The following is a 20,338-nucleotide window of genomic DNA, read 5'->3' as shown; positions in this document are numbered from 1 at the left end:
TGCCATCAGCATTAGGCTCTAAGGTTCCTGGTAACCCGCTATGACTCATCCGTGAGCCTTTCCTGGGATTGGAGGGCGCTGTGCGTGTGCAAACCACACCACAGGAAGTGGGAACCATTGAGGGAACTGAAGAAGCTCCAGCAGCTTTCAAAGGTTGAGGACTGATCTGTGAAGGCAGTGGTCCTTGCCAAGGCTCTCCTTTGAGATGCAGGTGGTTCTTATCTTGAGATTCTCAGTTCTTTCCTAAGTAACCTGGTCCCAAGCCTTGGCTACCTCATCTCTAAAATGGGGAGATTTTCTTCTGCATGCTGTTCATCTTGCCAAGGTTTAATTAGCTATTATTATTTCGTGGTTTTGGTGAACAGTGTCTCGAAGGAGGGGAACTGTGCACAGACTGCCTGCCCTCCTCACTGGAGGAATTGTGACTCAGCTTCCCACAGGCTCAGAGCCTTCCTAGACACGGCCTGCTCCACAGCAAGGAGCTGAGGTCACCAACCTTCAGCTGCTACACTGTCTGGTTTCTCGTGTGGCTGCTTGGCGTTGGGCTAAGAACAGCTTTTAGGTGTTTAAATGGGCAGGGGAAATTTCAAAGCTGACTATCTCATGACCTACAGAAGGGACAGGAAGTTCAGGGTCTAGGGTTCATAATGAAAGGTTTCATAGGAACAGGGCTGTTCCTTTCCATGCTGCCTGGCTGCTTGTGTGGCACAATGCAAGTAACTCTCGAGTGAGTAATGGCAGTAGAAGCCACAGGACAGGCAAAGCCAAAAGCATTTGGCTTGTTAGAAACAGCCTGGGGTCCCCCAGCTTAAGGGGTCCCCCCCCATCCCTATGTGGGGATGGAGAATGTAGTGCCATGGTGACTGTCTGGATCTCAGCTTGGGCCCTATGAGAGTTCTAGGCCTCCTGACTCAGTATGCACCTTATAGAAGTGACCCTATTTAATGCCAATTGTTCCATCATCAATGGTGTTAGGTAGGTTATGGCTCATGAATGCCCAGACGCACAAGGTGCATGGCAAATGAGTCCTCCGACCCTTTCCTTAACTTTCTCTGCAAACCCCCTCTGTCCTACTTTGCTCCTCTATTTCTGTGATAGAAACTCTGGCCAAAAGCTTCCTAGGGAAGGAGAGCATTTATTTAGCTTACTATTCCAGGTCAGTGTCCATCCTTGAGGGAAGTCAGGACAGGAACTGAAGCAGAAGCCACGGAAGGATGCTGCTACTGATTTGCTTTATGGCTTCCTCTCTAGGTTGTGCTCAGCTACCTTTCTTATACAGCTTGGACCCCCCCCCATCTCTGGCTGTCCTAGCGGGGTGACCTTGGGCATGTCACTTCACCTCTCTGGGCCTCAACGTCCTTGTCTGTCAAAAATAAAAATGAGAGCCCCTTATGGATGGGCAGGGGAGTTTACAGAGTTTTCATGGAACATCCTTAGCAATGCCCACAGCAGGGCGAGGGTGAGGGAGGGCAGGAACAAGGGCTTGGGGGGACAGTGTTCTGTGGCTGTTATTGTTGTTGGTGTTATACTCCTCTACCCTAGTCAAGTGGCATTCCTCAGACATAGCAGGAAAGAATGCCAGCTGTAGGGTTGACCAGGCCAAGTGCTGGCATGTGTGGGACTCCAGGGTCTGGTCCTGACTCCAGCACCCCTGATGTGCACACTCACACCTCCATATAGATGCCTCCTGACTCCCTGCCAAGCCAGTGATTGTTCCCTGGCCTTAAAGAGCCCCAGCCACAGGCAGTGGGCTCCTAGCCAGGCTGGGGACCCTCATGACAAGCAATTTCTCCTGCAGCATAGGGTGGATGTCCTGACCCAGGTGGCCCAGGAGCATGAGCAGTACCAGGAGGCTGTGACCGAGTTCCAGCTGTGGCTGAAGGCAGTGGTGGAGAAAGTGCGCAGCTGTCTGGGGCGGAACTGCAAGCTGGCTCTGGAGCTTCGCCTCTCTGCACTGCAGGTATACCACTGTGACCCAACCAGGACAGTGTCCCAACTAGGGTGTCTTGAGGCCTGGTTGACGGAGACCCTACATGTTGCAAGTGGGGATATCAGTTTCCACATCAGACACAGACACCCACAACCCACAGCACAGACTCCTGGGGAGAGAGTCCGGGGATCCAGTACAAAACATCTGGTGTGTTGGCTGACAAAGGGGACACGTGGACCTACAAGATTCCAGTAGCCTGGTATAGACCCATGGGTCTAGAGGATCAGAAGTTTAAGGCCATTCTTAGCTATATATCGAGGCCAAGCTGAGCTACATCAGCCACACACACGTTCTCCATCTATCTGTACAGATACAGTGATATAGATAGACACGCATCTAAAATCTAAATAGGTATCTGCACACACACGTACTGTGAGGCTCAGTGCCCCTTGACTCTTTGTAGCCCCATGGCATATCTTGCTAATGGCTTCAAGTTTTTTTTTTTTTTTTTTTTTTTTTTTTTTTTTTTTTTTTTTTTTTAAGAAACATTAGCAAATGCCACACAGTGCTGAAGACATACATGTCCAAAAGAGACATTCTCCTCTAAGTGCTCAATGGCTTGGAAGAAACAGGAGGGAATAGTCCCCATCTCACAAGTCCACGTGACCTAGAGCAGACAGTCCACCCCTGGCATGATCCCCAGATCTGCTCTGAGAACACAGCTAACCTCTGCTTTCCTGCTATCTCCCCGTCATCCTGGACAGGACATCGCCAAGGATTTCCCTAGGGGCGAGGAGTCTTTGAACAGGTTGGAGGAGCAGGCTGAGGGTGTCATCCGGAACACCTCTCCTTTGGGTGCAGAGAAGATCTCGGGGGAGCTGGAGGAGATGCGAGGGGTCCTGGAGAAGCTGAGAGTCCTCTGGAAGGAGGAAGAAGGGAGACTGCAGGGTCTGCTCCAGTCCAAGGGCGCCTGTGAGCAGCAGATCCTGAGGCTGGAGGCCGAGCTGGGAGAGTTCAAGAAAAGCCTTCAGAGGTTGGCCCATGAGGGCTTGGAGCCCACGGTGAAGACAGCCACAGAGGATGAGCTGGTGGCCCACTGGAGGCTGCTCTCGGTAAGTACAGGGGTGCGCTGGGCCTCAGGTTGCCACTTGGAGAATCGGAATCGGCTTTACTCATGTTCTCTGGTGTGCCTGATCCTTTGGCACCTGAGTTCCCTGAAAGGGCCATTGAGAAGGCAGGTGTTTATTCCCATTTCAAGAAGGAGAGAAACTAAGGCCTGAAATATTTCCCCCTTACAGTCCCTAAAGGCACAAAGTAAGTTGGTGGCGGACTCGGCATTGGGATGAGGGGACACGTTCTGGCCAGGGAGCGGCGAGGTTAGCGGTGGAGGGAAGCTCACGGTGGAGAGACGATGTGAGGCAAACCCGGGGCAGGTCTGGGGAGGGAAGGCAGCTTGGGCACCTACCCACTTTGGAAGTCTTAGTCACCTTCATGTCCCTGTAACAAAACGGCCGAGGTGAACTTAGGAGGAGCAAAGGTTTGCTGTGGCGCATGTTCTGGAGGTACCGGTTGAGGTCCAGAGACTGCATTTCTCGGGGCCTCCGCCAGGGACAGCGTGTCATGGTACGAGTCTATGGCAGAGTAAACCATTCACCTCTTAAGCCAGAAAGTAGGGCCCGTGAGGAAGACAAGACAAGCAGGCCCTTACGGACCCCTTTTGTGGCACACCTCCAAAGACGTAAGGACCCCCTGGGCCCCTCCTCCTAAAAGCTCCCAGTACCGCTGCCAGCACTGTTCAAACCATGGCAGGAAGTGTTCAGACAGGTTTTAGATCAAGCTGTCCAACACTCCCCAACCCCTCACTTTATTGTTACTACCATGATTTGGTTGAAGGAAACACTTGAAGCTGGTGCTGAGGCTCAGTGGTAGAACTTATCTAGCTTGCATGGGCCTCCAGGTTCCTTCCCTAGCCCCCCTCAAATGGGAGGGCATTAAAGGAAAAATCTTTAAAAAAAAAATAATAAAAGTGGCCCTGACCGCTCTTCTGCCCCACCACGGTGCTAAGGTTTTCTCGAGCATCCTTTATGCATTTGGGAGCTTTTCTGCCCAGCCTCTCAGCAGGTCAGGTTGCACTGCCTCTTTCTACAAAGGGGACCAGGCATCCTTGAGGGCCACCTGCTTCAGTCTGAATCGGAGCCTGGTGCAGAGGTTGAGAGTGGGGACTAGCCTGTGTGGGTTCAGGCAGCTTCCTCTCCTTTCTCCTGGACAGCTTTTGGGGCATGGTTTTTACTTCAGGTGTATGTGAATTGGGAATAATGGCCGTAGGGCCAGAGAAAGTGCTTGGCACATAAAAATGTCAATGCTTAAGAAATTCTGGCTCTTAGTGTGAGTCCAGCTTGCTAACCAATAGTCCACGTTCCGGAAATCCCTTCTGTTAGGGCTTTCTTCTTCATCATCGTCCTTTTTGTTAGTGTTGGGGATTGAACCCAGGTAGGGGCCTGCAGTTTAAGATATCCCTGAACCAATGGGAGCAGTTACAGTGCACTGAAGCATTTGTCACAGTGTCACTGTGAAGAAGATGACACCATGTGTAACCAGGCTGTTACAGGGAAGGGAGCAGGGGCTGAGCCTAAGGGTAAGATCCTGCAGTGGGTGCCCTTGGTGACCAGGTCCTCCAGCCTGGCCAGTCACCAGCCTCTTCTCAGCCCCTGCACACACACTGTCATTCCCCTAAGGAGCCTCACCGGCGTCTGGTTGTCATGTCTTGCAGGGGGCACGGGCTGCACTAGCTTCAGAGGAGCCCCGTGCAGACCGGCTACAAACTCAACTGAAGGAACTTGTCACCTTCCCTGACCTACAGCCACTCTCCGATAGCGTGGTGGCCGCCATTCAGGAATATCAAAGGTACCCAGGGAGGCTGAGGGCAGTCAGGACTACAAGTGGGCGGGACTCAGGGTGCTGGGTACTTGGCACCCTGTGTGTGGAGGATGGGCTGTCTGGGGGTGGCAAGTCTCTACTCAGCTGAGACTTGCATTTGGCTCCCAGCAAGAGGCGTGAGCATTGCTTTTCGCGGCTCGGAGGCTCATTGGCCCACCTCTGCTGGGTCTTGAGTGGCTGAGCGTTGGGAGGGCTTCACCATGCCGTGTCATAAGGGAGGGCTCCTGGGTAAATGTAACCACTCTTCTGCCTCTGACCATGCTGAGACTTAAGTACCAGACCATCTCTTTAGCACTGCTTCTGTTTACCTCTCTGACCGTGGGTACAGTCGAGCTCAGCAAAGAACAGAGTAATAGCCTCCCTCTGCAGAAATGAGAGCTGCACATTCGGAGCGCTCACCTGTTTTTGCCAAGAAAGCATCCTAAAAACAGCTCAGCCATCCCAATAGCACCCCATAGTACATCTTATACCCCTGCCTGGTTATAGGGGATTCCTTCGGAGTGGACACAGGAGCTTCATCTGCCGTGTCTCTCACCCACAGCTGTTCCTAGGCTCCACATCTGTAAAATTGGGATAGTGCCTAGATCCTACTGCCCAATGCTAAAGCAGAGCTAGGCTGGGGCTTGGACCTGCTACACACAGAACAGACAAAGGCTCAGTGGCCATAGGTCTCCTCTCCCTCAGCTTGGTCCACCCTGTTATCAGGATCAGGGCAGCTTTATCCGGTGTTGGGCCTAGTATTAGAAAACTTACTTGTAGGAAGTAGCTGAGCCTGGGGTGATATCTTAAGCAGGGTTTGGGTTTGGATTGACTGGGCAGTACCAGGTTAGGGTCTCCACAATTTACCCCCAAGGCTTTTGGTCTCCTGCCTTGAAGCTGGACTAGCTCTGCGTGAAGACAGCTCCATAGCAGCCCTTTTATCCTGAGAGCCCAGCTTTCAAGGTCCCACCTTCAAGAAGGGTATGGCTATCAGAGCACGCTTCCTTTAGTGTCCTCACTCTGGGGGCTGTCACAGGCTGGCTCATTCTGCAGCACTCTCTTCAGGCTGACAAATGCCCTTAGGCTCACAGTAGCTCTGGGTCCCAGACTCACATTTTCATCGTTTATTTCTTTTAAAAATTGAATTAAGCTCTTGTTTGGTTCTAAGTGGGAAGGGCAGCTCCTAGCGTTCTGTTACTAGAAGCTTCAGGATTATGAAAGTTCCTGGGAGCAGTGTGAGGAGTATCAGGATTATGAATGTTCCTGGGAGTGGTGTGAAGGGCATCAGGATTATGAATGTTCCTGGGAGCGATGTGAAGGGCATCAGGATTATGAATGTTCCTGAGCAGTGTGAAGGGCATCAGGATTATAAATGTTCCTGGGTTTGGTATGAAGGGCATCAGGATTATAATGTTTCCAGCAGCAGTGTGAAGAGCACTGTGTTACTCGTTCTTCAGATGAGGAAACAGGGGCTTTGACAGAGTTAAGCCACACAAGTGACAGCTGCTCTGCCTGACTCTAGTCTCAGCTTTTCAGATACTGCAGACACAGAGGACACTTGTGTATCTCATTTCCTTGAGAGCTTACAGGCCTGAGGGAGCTGAGGGGCTGTCCTCAAGAAGACCTGAGGCATGTGGTTAGTGCTGTCTCGGCGTTTACAAGTTCCCACCTACTTCCTATGCTACTTCGTAGCAGTCCATGTGTTAGGAGGGCATTCCCTGCCCTGGCAGCCTGGGCAGAGGCCTCCTGGACTGATCTCACTCTCTTCTCTCTGGATCTGTGCCCTGTGCTGCCCTGGCAGTATGAAGGGAAAGAATGCCAGGCTCCACAACGCGACCAGGGCAGAGCTGTGGCAGCGTTTCCAGCGGCCCCTCAATGACCTGCAGCTGTGGAAGGCTCTGGCTCAGAGGCTCCTGGACATCACCACCAGCCTGCCGGACCTGCCCTCCATTCACACCTTTCTGCCCCAGATTGAGGTAATCAGGCTTTGTGGGGCCGGGGAGGATGCTGGCCCAGTGTATGGCACCTCAGCTACCCTCCCAGGGACAAGTGCATTCCTGGGTCCTTGAGACACCTGGGTCCAGCTCACTGCTCTGTGTCAGGCAAGTACCAAGTGTACAAGAAGGGTCACCACTTGTTCTCAGGGACAAAAGTCATCCTTAGTCCTCGGGTAAAGCCAAGGCCTGGTGTGACTTTCATGGATCTTCTCGAAGCTATGTGGAATTTTGTCTCCCTTGGAGACCCCACCACAGGTAGAGGATTAATGATTCTACAAGAGAGCAGTGTAGCAAGCCATTGCCTTCACTGTGTCTTCAGTGACAGCCTGACCTGTGGGAACTTCAAACACAGAGGTGATCAGGTCGATCTCATGGCTCGACAGAGTCATCTGGAACCCAGGCTCTCCTAGCTCGAAGGCATGTCTCTTTCTGGCCTCCACTTAGCTGCCAAGTAGCGAGCAGTGTTTGTTATTGGTGGGAACAGCACAAGGGCCCAAGACCTCCCTCCATCACCGCTTTCACTCTGCCAACAAGGAGCTAAAGCCTTTCTGGGAAGCTTTCCTCTCATTGGTTGGGCAGGTCATGTGACCGTCCTTTAAACCAGTGCCTGGCTGAAGATGGTGAAATTGTCATGATTGGCTGTAGCAGTAACACTAACAATTCTAGGCCTTCAGCTGGGCACAAAACAAATGTTGACTGTTTGGAGAAAGAGGAACGGTTACAGGGAGAGCATGGGGCAGCATCCACCTCAGAGTCCCTCAACACTGGGGCTTTGATTGGCTCATAAACCCTGCTTTATGCTACTATTGAGCTCTCGGTCCATGAGATGCTCTTGTGTCCAGGGATTCTCAGACACACAGAGCAGAGAGAGGCATGAAAATGTGCCAGTCGTCAGCCTCATTTTATATTAGTTTTTGTTCTGATTACAAAAACATGCGTACATTACCCCAAAAATGTAAAGATTTCTGGAAAATTAAACAAAGAGTACCCACCATCCCACAAAGCATAGGACCGTCATCAACATATGGGATCAGTTTTCCCCTCACTGCTCTGGCCTACTGGGTGTTGCTGGGAGAATCTTTACTCCGGGTTGACCCACTTCTCCTGGAGAACACTGCTCAGCCTGCAGCTTGGAGCCTGCACATGTGTGAGCCCGAGGTTGATGCTGGGAATCACTTGGTTGCTCTTTCTCCTTATTCACTGAACCAGGAACTTACTGGTGTGGCTAGTCTTGCTAGCTAGCTTGCTTTAGGGATCCCCCACCACCTCTGCCTTCATAAGCTGAAACTACAGTTGGGCCACCATGCCCATCCATCCAGCACTTATTTGGGTTTCTTGGGATTCAAACTCAGATCCTCAGGCTTGTTCAGCAAGCACCCCAATTGTTGAGCTGTCTCCCCAACTTCAATCCCTCCCTAATTATTTATTTATGTTATTGAGGTTTTTTTTTTAGTTTTGGAGACAGGGTCTCACTTTGTAAATCTGGCTAGCCTGGAACTTACTATGTAGACCAGGCTGGTCATGAACTCACAGAGATCCACTTGCCTCTGCCCTCTGAATGCTAAGATTGGAGATGTGTACCATCAAGCCCAGCTCCATAGTTATGGACAGCAGGACATGATCCTTCCTCCCAAGGGTTCAGTAGATCCCTTCTCCCATGCTTAGGGGCTGAAGGATGCTGTTTTTTTTTTTTAAGTTGAAAAACAAATTGAATTATGTGTATGCCCATGTATGGGTATGTGCATGTGAGCACAGGTGCCCGAGGAGGCCAGGGCAACAGATCCCCCCTGAAGCTGGAGTTGCAGGTGGTTGCTGGGAATTGAACTCAGGTCCTCTGCCACAATAGTGTGCTCTCTTAACCACTATGCTATCTCTGTGGCTCTGGTGGTCATCTTTCTAAATTTTTTTATTTTATTATCTTTTTTGTGTGTAGGGATGTTTTGCCTATGTGTGTGTCTATGTACCACTGTGTGCCTGGTGCCCACAGAAGCCAGACGAGGGCATCAGATCTCCTGGAAGGAGAATTACAGACACTTGTCAAATATTCTGGAGGTGCTGGGAATTGATCCCAGGTCCTTTGGAAAGGTAGCCAGTACTCTCAGCGGCTGAGCTGTGTGTCCAGCCTCTGATGGTCGCCTTTTTTAGACAATCCTCACCAGCATCTATGAAGCGATCTCAAATGAAATTTGTGTGCACTACAAACCTCAATTTTGGTCAGACCATCCTAAACCTGTCCTTTTATTTGATGAAATCCATCCAGACCTTTCCATGTGATAGATAGAAAATCTAATTAATTTACAGTTTTTGTGTATTTAGGATCATGTCATACAGCTGTGGATTATGATGTGATGGCTCATGTTTATAATCCCAGCACTGTGGAGACAGAGGCAGGAGAATTGCTGTGAGTTCAATACCAGCCTAGGCTATGTAGTAATCTGCAGGCCAGCCTGAGCTACAGAGTAAAACCTTGTGTTAAAAAATAAAAAATTCATGTAGAATGAGTAGAAAAATTTCTTAATAAAGAAAAATGAAAAAAAAAAGAACTGAACTTGGATAACTGTATGGCATTTAAATAACAAAGAATGTGATATCAAACCCCATAGTAAAATAAAATTACTGGGCCGGGCGTTGGTGGCGCACGCCTTTAATCCCAGCACTCGGGAGGCAGAGGCAGGCGGATCTTTGTGAGTTCGAGGCCAGCCTGGTCTCCAAAGCGAGTTCCAGGAAAGGCGCAAAGCTACACAGAGAAACCCTGTCTTGAAAAACGAAAAAAAAAACAACAAAAAAAATAAAATAAAATTACTGGCCGGGCGGTGGTGGTGGTGCACGCCTTTAATCCCAGCACTTGGGAGGCAGAGCCAGGTGGATCTCTGTGAGTTCGAGGCCAGCCTGGGCTACCAAGTGAGTTCCAGGAAAAGGCGCAAAGCTACACAGAGAAACCCTGTCTCAAAAAACAAAAACAAAACAAAAAAATAAAATTACTGGTCTTGACTAGTTTCTGCTATAAAAAAATAAAAATAAAAATAAAAAATTCTATTGTCTCATAGTTCTCAAGGCCAGAAGTCCAAAGCAAGGTATTTTCAGGAAGATCTATTGGTGATGGAGGGTCACTGTGGAAAAGTGGTTCTCAACCTGTGGGTTGCGACCCCCATCAGATATCCTGCATATCAGATATTTACATTACGATCCCTAGCAGTAGCAAAATTACAGTTATGAAGTAGCAACAAAAATAATTTTATGGTGGGAGTGTCGCCACAACATGAGGAACTGTATTAACGGGTTGCAGCATTACAAAGGTTGAGAACCACTGGTGTAGAGGCATGGAAGATCAAGCCAGTGAGGTGTGAAAGGTCAGCTCTGGGGCACCAGCTTAGAAGCAACAGGCAGGCAGAGCTGTGGTCCAGGTGAGAGAGCCTGAGCATGTGCCATAGCTGGTGGTGGTGACGATGGAGGGGACACGGGTTTCCCAGACAGGAAAGGGGATGAAGTGTTCCTTGGCCTTTGATAATGAGATGGGTGAGGGTGGGTAAAAGAAAATCAACATGGATCCTGAAATTCAGAACCTTCCAATGTATTCCCACCTGTCTGCTTCTACTGTGCCGGATCTCCAGATGCCCGCAGAGTCACAGCTCCCGCGCAGCAACAGTAGGAATTGTGAGCTTGGGCCTTCCTGGCTGTCTGAGGTGCATGGGTACCTTGTCTCCCACAGGCGGCCCTGGCAGAGAGCTCCCGGCTGAAAGAGCAGCTGGCGATGCTGCAGCTGAAGACAGACTTGCTGGGGAGCATCTTCGGCCAGGAGAGAGCAGCCGCTCTCCTGGAGCAGGTGGCAAGTTCTGTGAGGGACAGAGACTTACTGCATAACAGCCTTCTGCAGAGGAAGAGCAAACTACAGGTGAGCATCAGCCGCTGCACCCTGGAGCTTGGCCAGGGGGCGGGCACAGCCCTTCTTGGTATTTTGATTTCAGCTCCACTCCTGACCAGTGGCTCTGGATGTATGCCTCTGTTTCCCACAATCTCAGGTTCTGTGTCTATGGACAGGGCGGGACTCTCATGTAACCCCTCTCACTGGCTCCCTAGTCACCTGTCTGCTGCTGGTCACTCCTAACCCTGTTCCCTAGGTTTTAATCAAGCCATGCTGTCTTCTGTAGAGCTGATGGACAAGCAAAGATGGGGTGGGGGAGATGGTTCAACCAGTGGAGGTGTTTGCTGCTCATTCTCTACCCAGTTTCAACCCCCAGGACCAGATGATAGGAGGAGAAAACCAACTCCTACAGTTGTCATCTGACCTCCACATGTTTATGTGTGTGCGTGTGCATGTGCACACACACACACACACAGACACACACGTGTGCACACACATGTAACTTAAATGTAATAGAAAATGAAGATACAAGCATTTGCTAACTTTAACCAACCATGATCCTAAGAGTGAATCTAGGCAGAGTTTTTCATCAGGACCACTGGCCAGTTCCCAAATAACCACACAGACTTAATATCAATTATAAATGATCAGCTGATAGCTTAGGCTTGTTACTAACTAGCTCTTAGAACTTAAATTAACCCATATTTCTTATCTACTCTCTGCTACGTGGCAATACCTTTTTTCACCATGGCATGTTCATCTTGCTTCTCTCTGTGTCTCATGGCAACTCCTCCCTCTTCTCCCTAGGCTCTCTTTTTGTCCACAAGTCTCACTTAACCTTTTCCTGCCTAGCTATTGGCCAGTCAGCTCTTTATTAACCGATGAGAGTAATACATATTCACAGCGTACAAAAAGACTATTTCACAGCGAGTGAATGTTATTAATGGCATGCTTCTGACTGCAATAAGTCAAAGCAATGGCTTGGCGCTCTGCAGACAGCCAGTTCTCGCTGCCAAATGTTTGCTGAGCGGCCAGTAATGATGATAATAATAGCTACGGTCTACAGGTGTTGGCTCTGGGCCAGGCACCTGTTAATCTTTGTTCAGCTGACACTATGGGGGAGGTGCTGCCAGTCTCCCTGTTTTACAGGCGAGGAGAGTCTGTCAGGTATCTCATGGCAGAGGGGTCAGGGTTCAGGCTGCATCACTTGACTCCAAGCCAGCAATCTTACTTCATCAGCACGGTAAGGCAGGCTTGCCAGAGCTGGGGGAACCAGAAAGGAAGTGAAGTCTCCACTCTCAAACCATGGTGGCGGCTGGCAGAGACAAGCACACACGGACAGTTACAGGAGGTGTCTGCAGAGTGGTCTCAGCAAAGCTCTAGATCGAGCTTCTCAACCTTCCTAATGCCTCAGCCCTTTAATACAGTTCCTCACGATGTGGTGACCCCCAAGCATAAAATTATTTTTGTTGTGACTTCTTAAACCGTAATTTTGCTACTGTTTTGAATCACAATGTAAATATTCATGCTGTCCAATCATCTTAGGTGACCCCTGTGAAAGGTTCATTTGACCCCAAAAGGGTCTCGACCCAAAGGTTGAGAACCTCTTGTCTACAGGCTGCTGCTGCTGCAGGGGCCCAGTCAGTGAAGATGCCAGTGTCTGTCAGGCATCTGGCCCAACTCTGCCTCTGTAGCAGAGAATCAGAAGGAAATGAGTAGGCGGGGCCGTATTCTAACAAAACCTTATCTACAAACAAGCTTCTGGAGAGATTTGGTGTGTGGGGGAGGGCTGTCCTTGAGGACCACGGCTAAAGTGTGGTAAGAACACTAGAGTGACCCGTCAGGAAGTGTTTCCTGGAGGAAGTGGATCAGTATAGAGAGAGCAGCCCGGCCCAGTGTCAGGTCTTACAAGGTGCCATGAGGAAAATGCTTCATTTGTGGTTCTATTTGCAGAGCCTGCTCGTCCAGCACAAGGACTTCGGGGTGGCTTTTGACCCCCTACACAGGAAACTCCTAGACCTCCAAGCCAGGATCCAAGCAGAGAAAGGACTTCAGCGGGACCTTCCTGGAAAGCAGGTTCAGCTCCTACGGTTGCAGGTGAGGAGTGACGGTCACCTGGCACGCGGTTGCCTGCGCGGGAGCTCCTCCTTCTGGCAGCAAGGTGCAAAGCAGTCGCCAGCCTGAGCCCAAGGTTCTTACTGGGGATCTGACTTGGGTCTCAGTAGAACCTCCGCTTTTTCAGGGGACAGTTCCTGGCCCCAGCGGGGCTGTTAGCACCCCTGAGCTGCTGAGTCGAGTCTGAGCGACCAGCAGTTCTTTTGTTTGCCCCTGGGTTCCGAAGTCTGAACAACGGCACTCAGCTCAGTTCTATTTGGTTTGGTACTCCAGCTGATGGGGTGGTGCCATCCACATTCAATGTGGGTTTTCCCTCTTCGGTTAATCTTATTTGAAAACACCCCCATAGACACACCTAGAGGTGTCTCCTAGATGATACAAATCCAGTCAAGTTGACAATGGAGATTAACTGTCGTATGAACTATTTTTGGTGAGTCTGGAGACTTTCAGTTGAATAAACCAATTTTGCGATTAGGAAGATATGTTTTATATCATGTGTGGACTGCATGCAGGCGGGTCATTGGTAATCGCCAGCCAGCTGAGAAGCTTTACTGGTTTTTATCATGCACATGACACAGTGTTTATTGTTTCAAACCCAAACACCATTCCTGTATAAGCTGACAGCATTCTCTGGAAAACATTAAGCATGGTACATTTGAGGCTTTAACACTGAAGTGGGTATAATTCTTCATAACAGCCAATGGTCACCAAGTGAGAGTCCAGACATGAGTTTCTTTCCCAAGATGCTGTCTGGTCTTTCCTATAGTTTATTTTAATAATGCCCCAGGATATTTGTGTCTGAATTTTAAAGATTGATTTGCCCTGAAAAGGAATCTATTGGACCACCCATGTGGTGCAGCCACTGACAGAGAGAACATGCTATCCTGGGAACCCCAACCAGGGACTCTCCCACTCAGAGTCCCTACCCCACTGGGCCTCGAGGATGGAAGGTCTTCTGGATGGAGGGTCTCCTAGGATGGAAGTGTTTTCTGGATGGAAGGTTTTCTGGGATGGGGGGGGGTTTCTGGATTGAGGGTCTCCTAGGATGGAGGGTCTTCTGGGATGGAGGGTCTCCTGGGATGGAGGGTCTTCTGGATTGAGGGTCTTCTGGATGGATGGTCTCCTAGGATGGAGGATCTTCTGGATGGATGGTCTCCTGGGATGGAGGGTCTTCTGGATGGAGAGGCAGATGGCCAAGCTCACTTGTTCTTCTCTCTATCACAGGGCCTGCAGGAAGAGGGTCTCGATCTGGGGACACAGATAGAGGCTGTGAGACCTCTTGCCCAGGAGAACTCTAACCACCAGCACAAACTGGACCAGATTTCCTCTGACCAGCAAGTCCTGAAGAGGTCCCTAGAGGTAAGGGACCAGTGAAAGGCCTAAGCAGTGAGAACCAGGTCTTAGAATGCTACACTCCTGGGTCCTTTCTCTTTCCAGCTTCTGTTCCTTCCAACCTCTCTTTCTTCTCATCCTCATTTGTGTAGCTTCCGGTTGTTGAGCTATTTGTTGTTGAGCTATTTCTGTATGCTGGCGGCTGTCCTGGGCTCTCGTGGTGGAGGCAGCTCACACTGACAGACAGGGCCCTGCTTTCCTGGGGACTGGGTGGATGGGACAGTGAATCAGCAAGCGAGTGAGTGATGCCAGGGTTTCCCATTGTAGTGAGGGCCACAGATGCAGAACAGAAAACTCTGCCTTGTCTCCTCTGCTTGGTGGGTGCACAGTTGTTGTTTGTGTCCCCAGCCCTGGTGGCCTCAGAGCCTTGTTTGCAGTGCCCTCTAGTGGCCTTCTGAGTACTTTCTGGTGCACAGGATTGATTCTACTTCCTGCAGTCTGATGGATGTTCAGAACCCAGACTTCTTGACAATTGACTGAGACAAGTATCGATGCAGACTCCAGGCTCCCTACACACCCTGATTTAGACAGGCTTGGGTCATCCTGCTTTTTAATTAAGCCTCAGGGAGTTCAAGCGGATCCCTGGCCACACCTCAAGAAAACTTAGTGCTAGGCTAACTTCTTCAGCCCACTTGGCCCTGTACACCCCATTTCCATAGCAAACACCTTCTTTACCACCCTGAAGCTAACAGGTGGGTACACCACTCTCACAGACAATCTAGGAATGTCTAGAATAGAAAGAAATTATTTTTTTTTCAAGACAGCGTTTCTCTGTGTAGCTTTGCACCTTTCCTGGAACTCACTTGGTAGCCCAGGCTGGCCTTGAATTCACAGAGATCCACCTGGCTCTGCCTCCCGAGTGCTGGGATTAAAGGCGTGCGCCACCACCGCCCGGCAGAAAGAAATTCTTAAAGAGACATAATCAAGTCATACATAAGTGGCTACAGATAGCTCTGATCATAGGAGAGGTCAGGAAATATTCCCTTTATACCACAACCACTGATGTCACATCAGGCAGCATGGCCAGTGGTAGGTACCTCTAAGGAGTGAGAGAAAATCTCGACTAAACCAAAGCAAAGCCCTTCGTGTATAAGAAGGGTGTGTTCCCAGACAAGTCAGTGGCCTTGTTAGAACTTCAGAGACCTCCTTACACCTGTGTGTGGAGTTAGACCCTGTCTCAGTTAGGGTTTCTATTGCTGTGAAGAGACACCATGACCACAGCAAGCAACTCTGATAAAGGAAACATTTAATTGGGGCTTGATTACAGTTCAAAGATTTAGTTCATTACATCATGGTGGGACATGGCAGTGTGCAGGCAGACATGGTGCTGGAGAAGGAGCTGAGAATTCTACATCTTAATCTTCAGCCACAGGAAATGAACTGGGTCTACACCAAGCATAGCTGGAGCATCTGAGACTTTAAAGCCCACCCCCACAGTGACACACTTTGTCCAACAAGGCCATACCTATTCTAACAAAACCACATCTCCTAATAATGCCACTCCCTATGAGCTCATGGGGACCAATTACATTCAGACTACCATAGAGCCCAACCCCAGGCCATGGCAAATAGGCTTTTAATCACTGTAAGTATGGGTGGGCATGAGACAGTTTAGTGGGATGTGGGGCAGTTCTGTCTCTCTCCCTCCATGGAGTGGGAGCACCTTACATTGTCTGCTACTTTTGGCCCCCGCTCCACTCTCAGCCCCAAATGCTTCCCCAGGAGTCTCCAGGAAACAGATGATGCCATACACCGAGGACCTAAGGAACCCTGTTGGCCTAAGCGACTCCTTGGGTCTGGATGAATTCACTAATCTGTTCAGTAAACTTGGATCTGTAGTCTCAGGGATAAATGAAGGGGATAGAGAGATAGGGCACTGTTCCCAGCTTCTAGAAGGCCCTAGAACTCCAAATGTCAGCTCCAAGAACTATATTCAAATGATGAGCTAGGCCAATCATTAGAGGACACATTCACTGGGTGTCATTAGTGGTAGCAAGAGGGTGACATCCCATGATGCTCCTGTAAAGGGGAACTGTCCCCCTTACTCAGACATTCAACGCTTGTTAAGTCTAGTGAGTGTAAACTCCCCCTTCCCTCACAGCCAAGTGGCCTTCATGTCCTGTCATCCCTGACAGAATGTCTAACAAAGACAACATTAGAAAGGTTTGCTTTGCCTCATAGTTCCAAGGTGTAGCCTCTCACAGTTCAGGGAACCATAGCAGCAGGAGCTTGGAGTAGTCAGTCTCACTGTGTCTTCAGTCAGGAAGTAGAGAGAGATGGACTCTGGCGCCCTGTGCAGACCAAGCTGGCCTTGAACTCACAGAGATCCAATTGCTTCCAGTTTTCTCCGTTTTCATGTAGTCCTGGGCCTTGGCCCGTGGAGTGGGGCAGCTCACATTTATGGGACTTCTCACCTCAGTTAACTGAACCTAGACAATCATTTAGAGCCTTGTTTCCATGGTGATTCTAGATCGGGTCAAGCAAGATTAACTATCACATCCACAGGGAGCATGCTCCTGTGTCAGAGGCCACATGTCCCTATGACAGGAAGCTGTTAGAGGTGGTTAGTGTTGGTACCCAGGTCCTGGCACTGAGGATGTAGAGGAGCAGGGCTTAGGAAACATTTGAGGCCATCTTTGATGGGTTGTTGAAAGTAGGTGTAGTATGTGGGATGCTGAACCCCGCCCCCATTGGGCTTATAGCCCCTTAGCAGGGGCCTGGCATCCCTATCTCTGCAGTGATTTTTTTTTTTGTTGTTGTTGTTTTGTTTAAAGATACAGGGAGATAGGGTCTTTGGAAGCCCAGCACTGAGGCATGAGACCTTCAGGGTAATGCAGTGAGAACAGTGGCAGAGGGCCGGAGTCTGAATGACTCATGGTGGGCTGGAAAGGGGGCTCAGAGAGTCCCAGGCAAGGGGGCCAGAAGAATGGAGCACGGCCATCCTTCTGAGGAGAGTGCCCAGCTTTCCTGGAGACAGAGAAGAGCAAGGCTCATGAGCCAGACTTCTGAGAAACTAACAGGCCTAGGAAACGGGATCCAGGGATAGAGCCCCCGCCATACACAAACACACCAAAAAAAAGCAAGGTAGCTTTGAAAACTTTTATACAGTCAATCATATACAGAAAAGAAAGCACGTTGGCATGGCTCCATGAATCTTAAAGAACAAACAGACCCATGTAAGGGCCCCCAGACAAAACCTAGGGTGACACCAGCCTGCCCCATGCCCCACCCCCATGCACTGTCTATCGGTTACCCTCAGCCCTGACCTCAGAGCTGTTTGCTCCGCCCCGCCCCTCCACACAATGCTTGCAGATTCCTCCACAATGCTGCAGGGGGTCACAGGCTGCCCATTCTTTTTAAAGACTATTTTTATTTTTCCTTTGACAATTTCATACATGTATACAATAAATCTTCATCATATCCACCCTACTCCCCCCTTCCACTCCTTCTGGACCATCCCCACCATGTCCCCACCCCACCTTCATCCCCTCTTCTTTTTTTCTTTAAATTGTAATCCACTGAATAGTTAGTGCTGCCCACATGGGGATAAGTGTGGGGCATCCCCTGAAAATGGGCAGCTTACAAGAGGCCACACCCCAAAGAAGAAATGACTCCTCATCCCCCAACAGCCTTCAGCTGCCAACCACTCCTCAGGTAGGGGTGGGGCTTCATGAACTCCTCTCTTATCCAAGCTGTGGTATTAACCGGCTTGGTTTTGTACCGGTAACGACAGCTGCTGGGAGTTCATGTGTTTACCAGCCATATCATGTCATAGCATCCTTCCCATCCTCTGGCTCTTACATCCTTTCTCCCTCATCTCCTGTGATGGCCCCTAATAGTTGTGTGTGGGGGGGGGCATGTAGGCAGGTCTAGGTATCATCTGTGGGGTATTATCTGCAGTCTGCCTCAAGCAGCATTCAGAGCTCCTGGCTGTACCGCAGGACCTTGTGGACAGGTGTCAGCAGAGCGTCCGAGAGCACTGCACCTTCAGCCACCGGCTGTCAGAGCTGCAGCAGTGGGTTACCATGGTCACACAGATGCTGGAGACACACCAAGGGGATGTGCATCTGTGGGATGCTGAGTCCCAAGAGACTGGACCTGAGGTAAGGTGCTGGTTCATTCTCTCGCCTGCATTCCCCTCAAGCATTCTGGGTGACCTTCACACTGGGGTACAGAGATTCCCCCAAACTAGTACCTCACATGTATGTATATATATATGTTCATCCATGTGTCCCACAGAAGCTGCTGGCTGAAATTCCAGAGAGAGAGGTCCAGCTGTCCCTACTCCAAGCACTGGGCCAGCTTGTGATGAAGAAGTCTTCTCCAGAGGGGGCGGCCTTGGTCCAGGAGGATCTGAGGAAGCTGGTGGAGTCTTGGCAGGCCCTACGGCTGCTAGAGGAGAATCTGCTGAGGTAAGGGTCTTCCTTGCTCCCCACTTTGTCCCAGACAATGCCTCCTCATCACCTAGGGTCCCTAGAGCATCTGACTGAGGCTGAGATGTATGACAGCCATGGTGCCAGGAATCTGGGGCTATCCCCATCTTTGGTCCAGTTAGTGATTCTGGTAGGGTTCTGAGGATTGGAGAACGTCTCTCACTTAGGGAGTTAGCCTCCAGCCTGTCTTGCCTGAGCTTACTTCTCTAGCTGCATCGATAGGTACATGTGCCTTGCTGGTACGGTAAGGTGGGTTTAAAGGAAGAAATGGCATGAATGTGCCTGGGAAGCCTTCTGATCCCCAAAGGTGGCTGCTAAGTTCCTCCTCCTCCTCCTCCTCCTCCTCCTCCTCCTCCTCCTCCTCCCCCTCCTCCTCCTCCTCCTTCTCTTCCTTCTTCTCCTCCTCCTTCTCCTTCTTCTTCCTCCTCCTCTTCTTCTCTTCCTCTTCCTCTTCTTCTCCTCCTCCCCCTCCCCCTTCCCCTTCCTCTTAAGATTTATTTATTTATTATGTATACAGTATTCTGCCTGCATGTATGCCTGCAGGCCAGAAGAGGGCACCAGATCTCATTACAGATGGTTGTGAGCCACCATGTGGTTGCTGGGAATTGAACTCAGGACCTCTGAAAGAGCAGTCAGTGCTTTTAACTGCTGAGCCATCTCTCCAGCTCTGGCTGCTAAGTTCTTAACCATGGTGAATCTCCAAAGTTTTCTTGGTGCCCCGATACTATTGCTTCTCCTGGGACCTGATGCATGCTCAGCACATGGCTGCCTTGAGTAAGTGTATTTTTCTTCCCAGTCTCATCAGAAACCAGCAGCTGCAGAGGACAGAAGTGGACACGGGGAAGAAACTACTCTTCACCAACAACATCCCGAAGGCTGGCTTTCTCATCAACCCCCAGGACCCTATCCCCAGGCATCGGCATGGGGTGAGTCTGTCTCAAAGGCTTTGGGAGAAAGGTCAGATCTCATGTCAATTGAGGAGGTGGGGGCCTCCATCACAGCTCCCTCCCTGCCCTGGACCATGTGCTTAGCTTATAGGATGTTTCTACTTTCTTGTTACTTGCCCCTGATGTGACCTCAGAAGTAATCAATTGCTAAAGGACTGAGGGTCTTGGAGGTCTAAGATCTCAGAGGTCCCAGATCACATTAGAAGATCAGGAACACCCCTGGACAAGACTGGCCCTCATTTATCTGAGCCCCTGCAGCAGCCTGTGTTAGGAGAGGATTGGGCTTTAAAACTTACTGCTGACCCCAGATAGCAAACAGGTCGGAGATGCAGGTCCTGACCCAGTAGCCTGATTCTGCATGGCTAACAAGCACCAGACACATGATCTGTGCTGCTGGGCTCTGAAACACAGCGTGAGAGACGACAAAGGAGTGAGGGTCCAGGCATTTAAGCAGGGTTTTAAAAGGTATGGCATATGCTGGCAGCTAGGCTGGATGCTATACCCAGTTCCGGGGTGAGGAAGCCCTTCTAGGGATGATGAAATATCAGTTGAACCCTCAAGACTGAGTGTGAGAAGGAGGGAGAAGCATTGTCTTAATTACTTTTCTATTGCCATGACAAAACACCACAATCACAGTAACTTAAAAAAGAAAACATTTATTTGGGTCTTACAGTTAGAGTTCATGACCGTCGATGCTGGCGCAATAGTGAGAGCTCACATCTTGATCTACAAGATGAGGCAGAAAG

At 50.0% G+C, this 20,338-nt stretch overlaps 1 protein-coding gene across 2 annotated transcripts in view; it reads left to right on the top strand.

Annotated features, from left to right (window-relative positions):
- The window catches only part of Syne3 (spectrin repeat containing nuclear envelope family member 3), an 85,579-nt gene that overhangs the window by 47,190 nt on the left and 18,051 nt on the right, over window positions 1-20,338 (top strand). For both annotated transcript variants that reach the window (XM_059280030.1, XM_059280031.1), the window contains 10 exons: window positions 1,799-1,960; window positions 2,695-3,042; window positions 4,701-4,834; window positions 6,648-6,822; window positions 10,553-10,735; window positions 12,659-12,802; window positions 14,045-14,179; window positions 18,154-18,315; window positions 18,452-18,624; window positions 19,442-19,571. In XM_059280030.1, coding sequence (XP_059136013.1) covers window positions 1,799-1,960; window positions 2,695-3,042; window positions 4,701-4,834; window positions 6,648-6,822; window positions 10,553-10,735; window positions 12,659-12,802; window positions 14,045-14,179; window positions 18,154-18,315; window positions 18,452-18,624; window positions 19,442-19,571 — 1,746 coding nt within the window. The remainder of the gene's footprint in view (window positions 1-1,798; window positions 1,961-2,694; window positions 3,043-4,700; window positions 4,835-6,647; window positions 6,823-10,552; window positions 10,736-12,658; window positions 12,803-14,044; window positions 14,180-18,153; window positions 18,316-18,451; window positions 18,625-19,441; window positions 19,572-20,338) is intronic.

The sequence above is a fragment of the Peromyscus eremicus genome, chromosome 14 (genome assembly GCF_949786415.1).
Source record: "Peromyscus eremicus chromosome 14, PerEre_H2_v1, whole genome shotgun sequence".
In the NCBI taxonomy this organism is placed as follows: Eukaryota; Metazoa; Chordata; class Mammalia; order Rodentia; family Cricetidae; genus Peromyscus; species Peromyscus eremicus.
The sequence above is the reverse complement of the archived record's forward strand: the minus strand, read 5'-3'. Positions and strand labels throughout refer to the sequence as shown.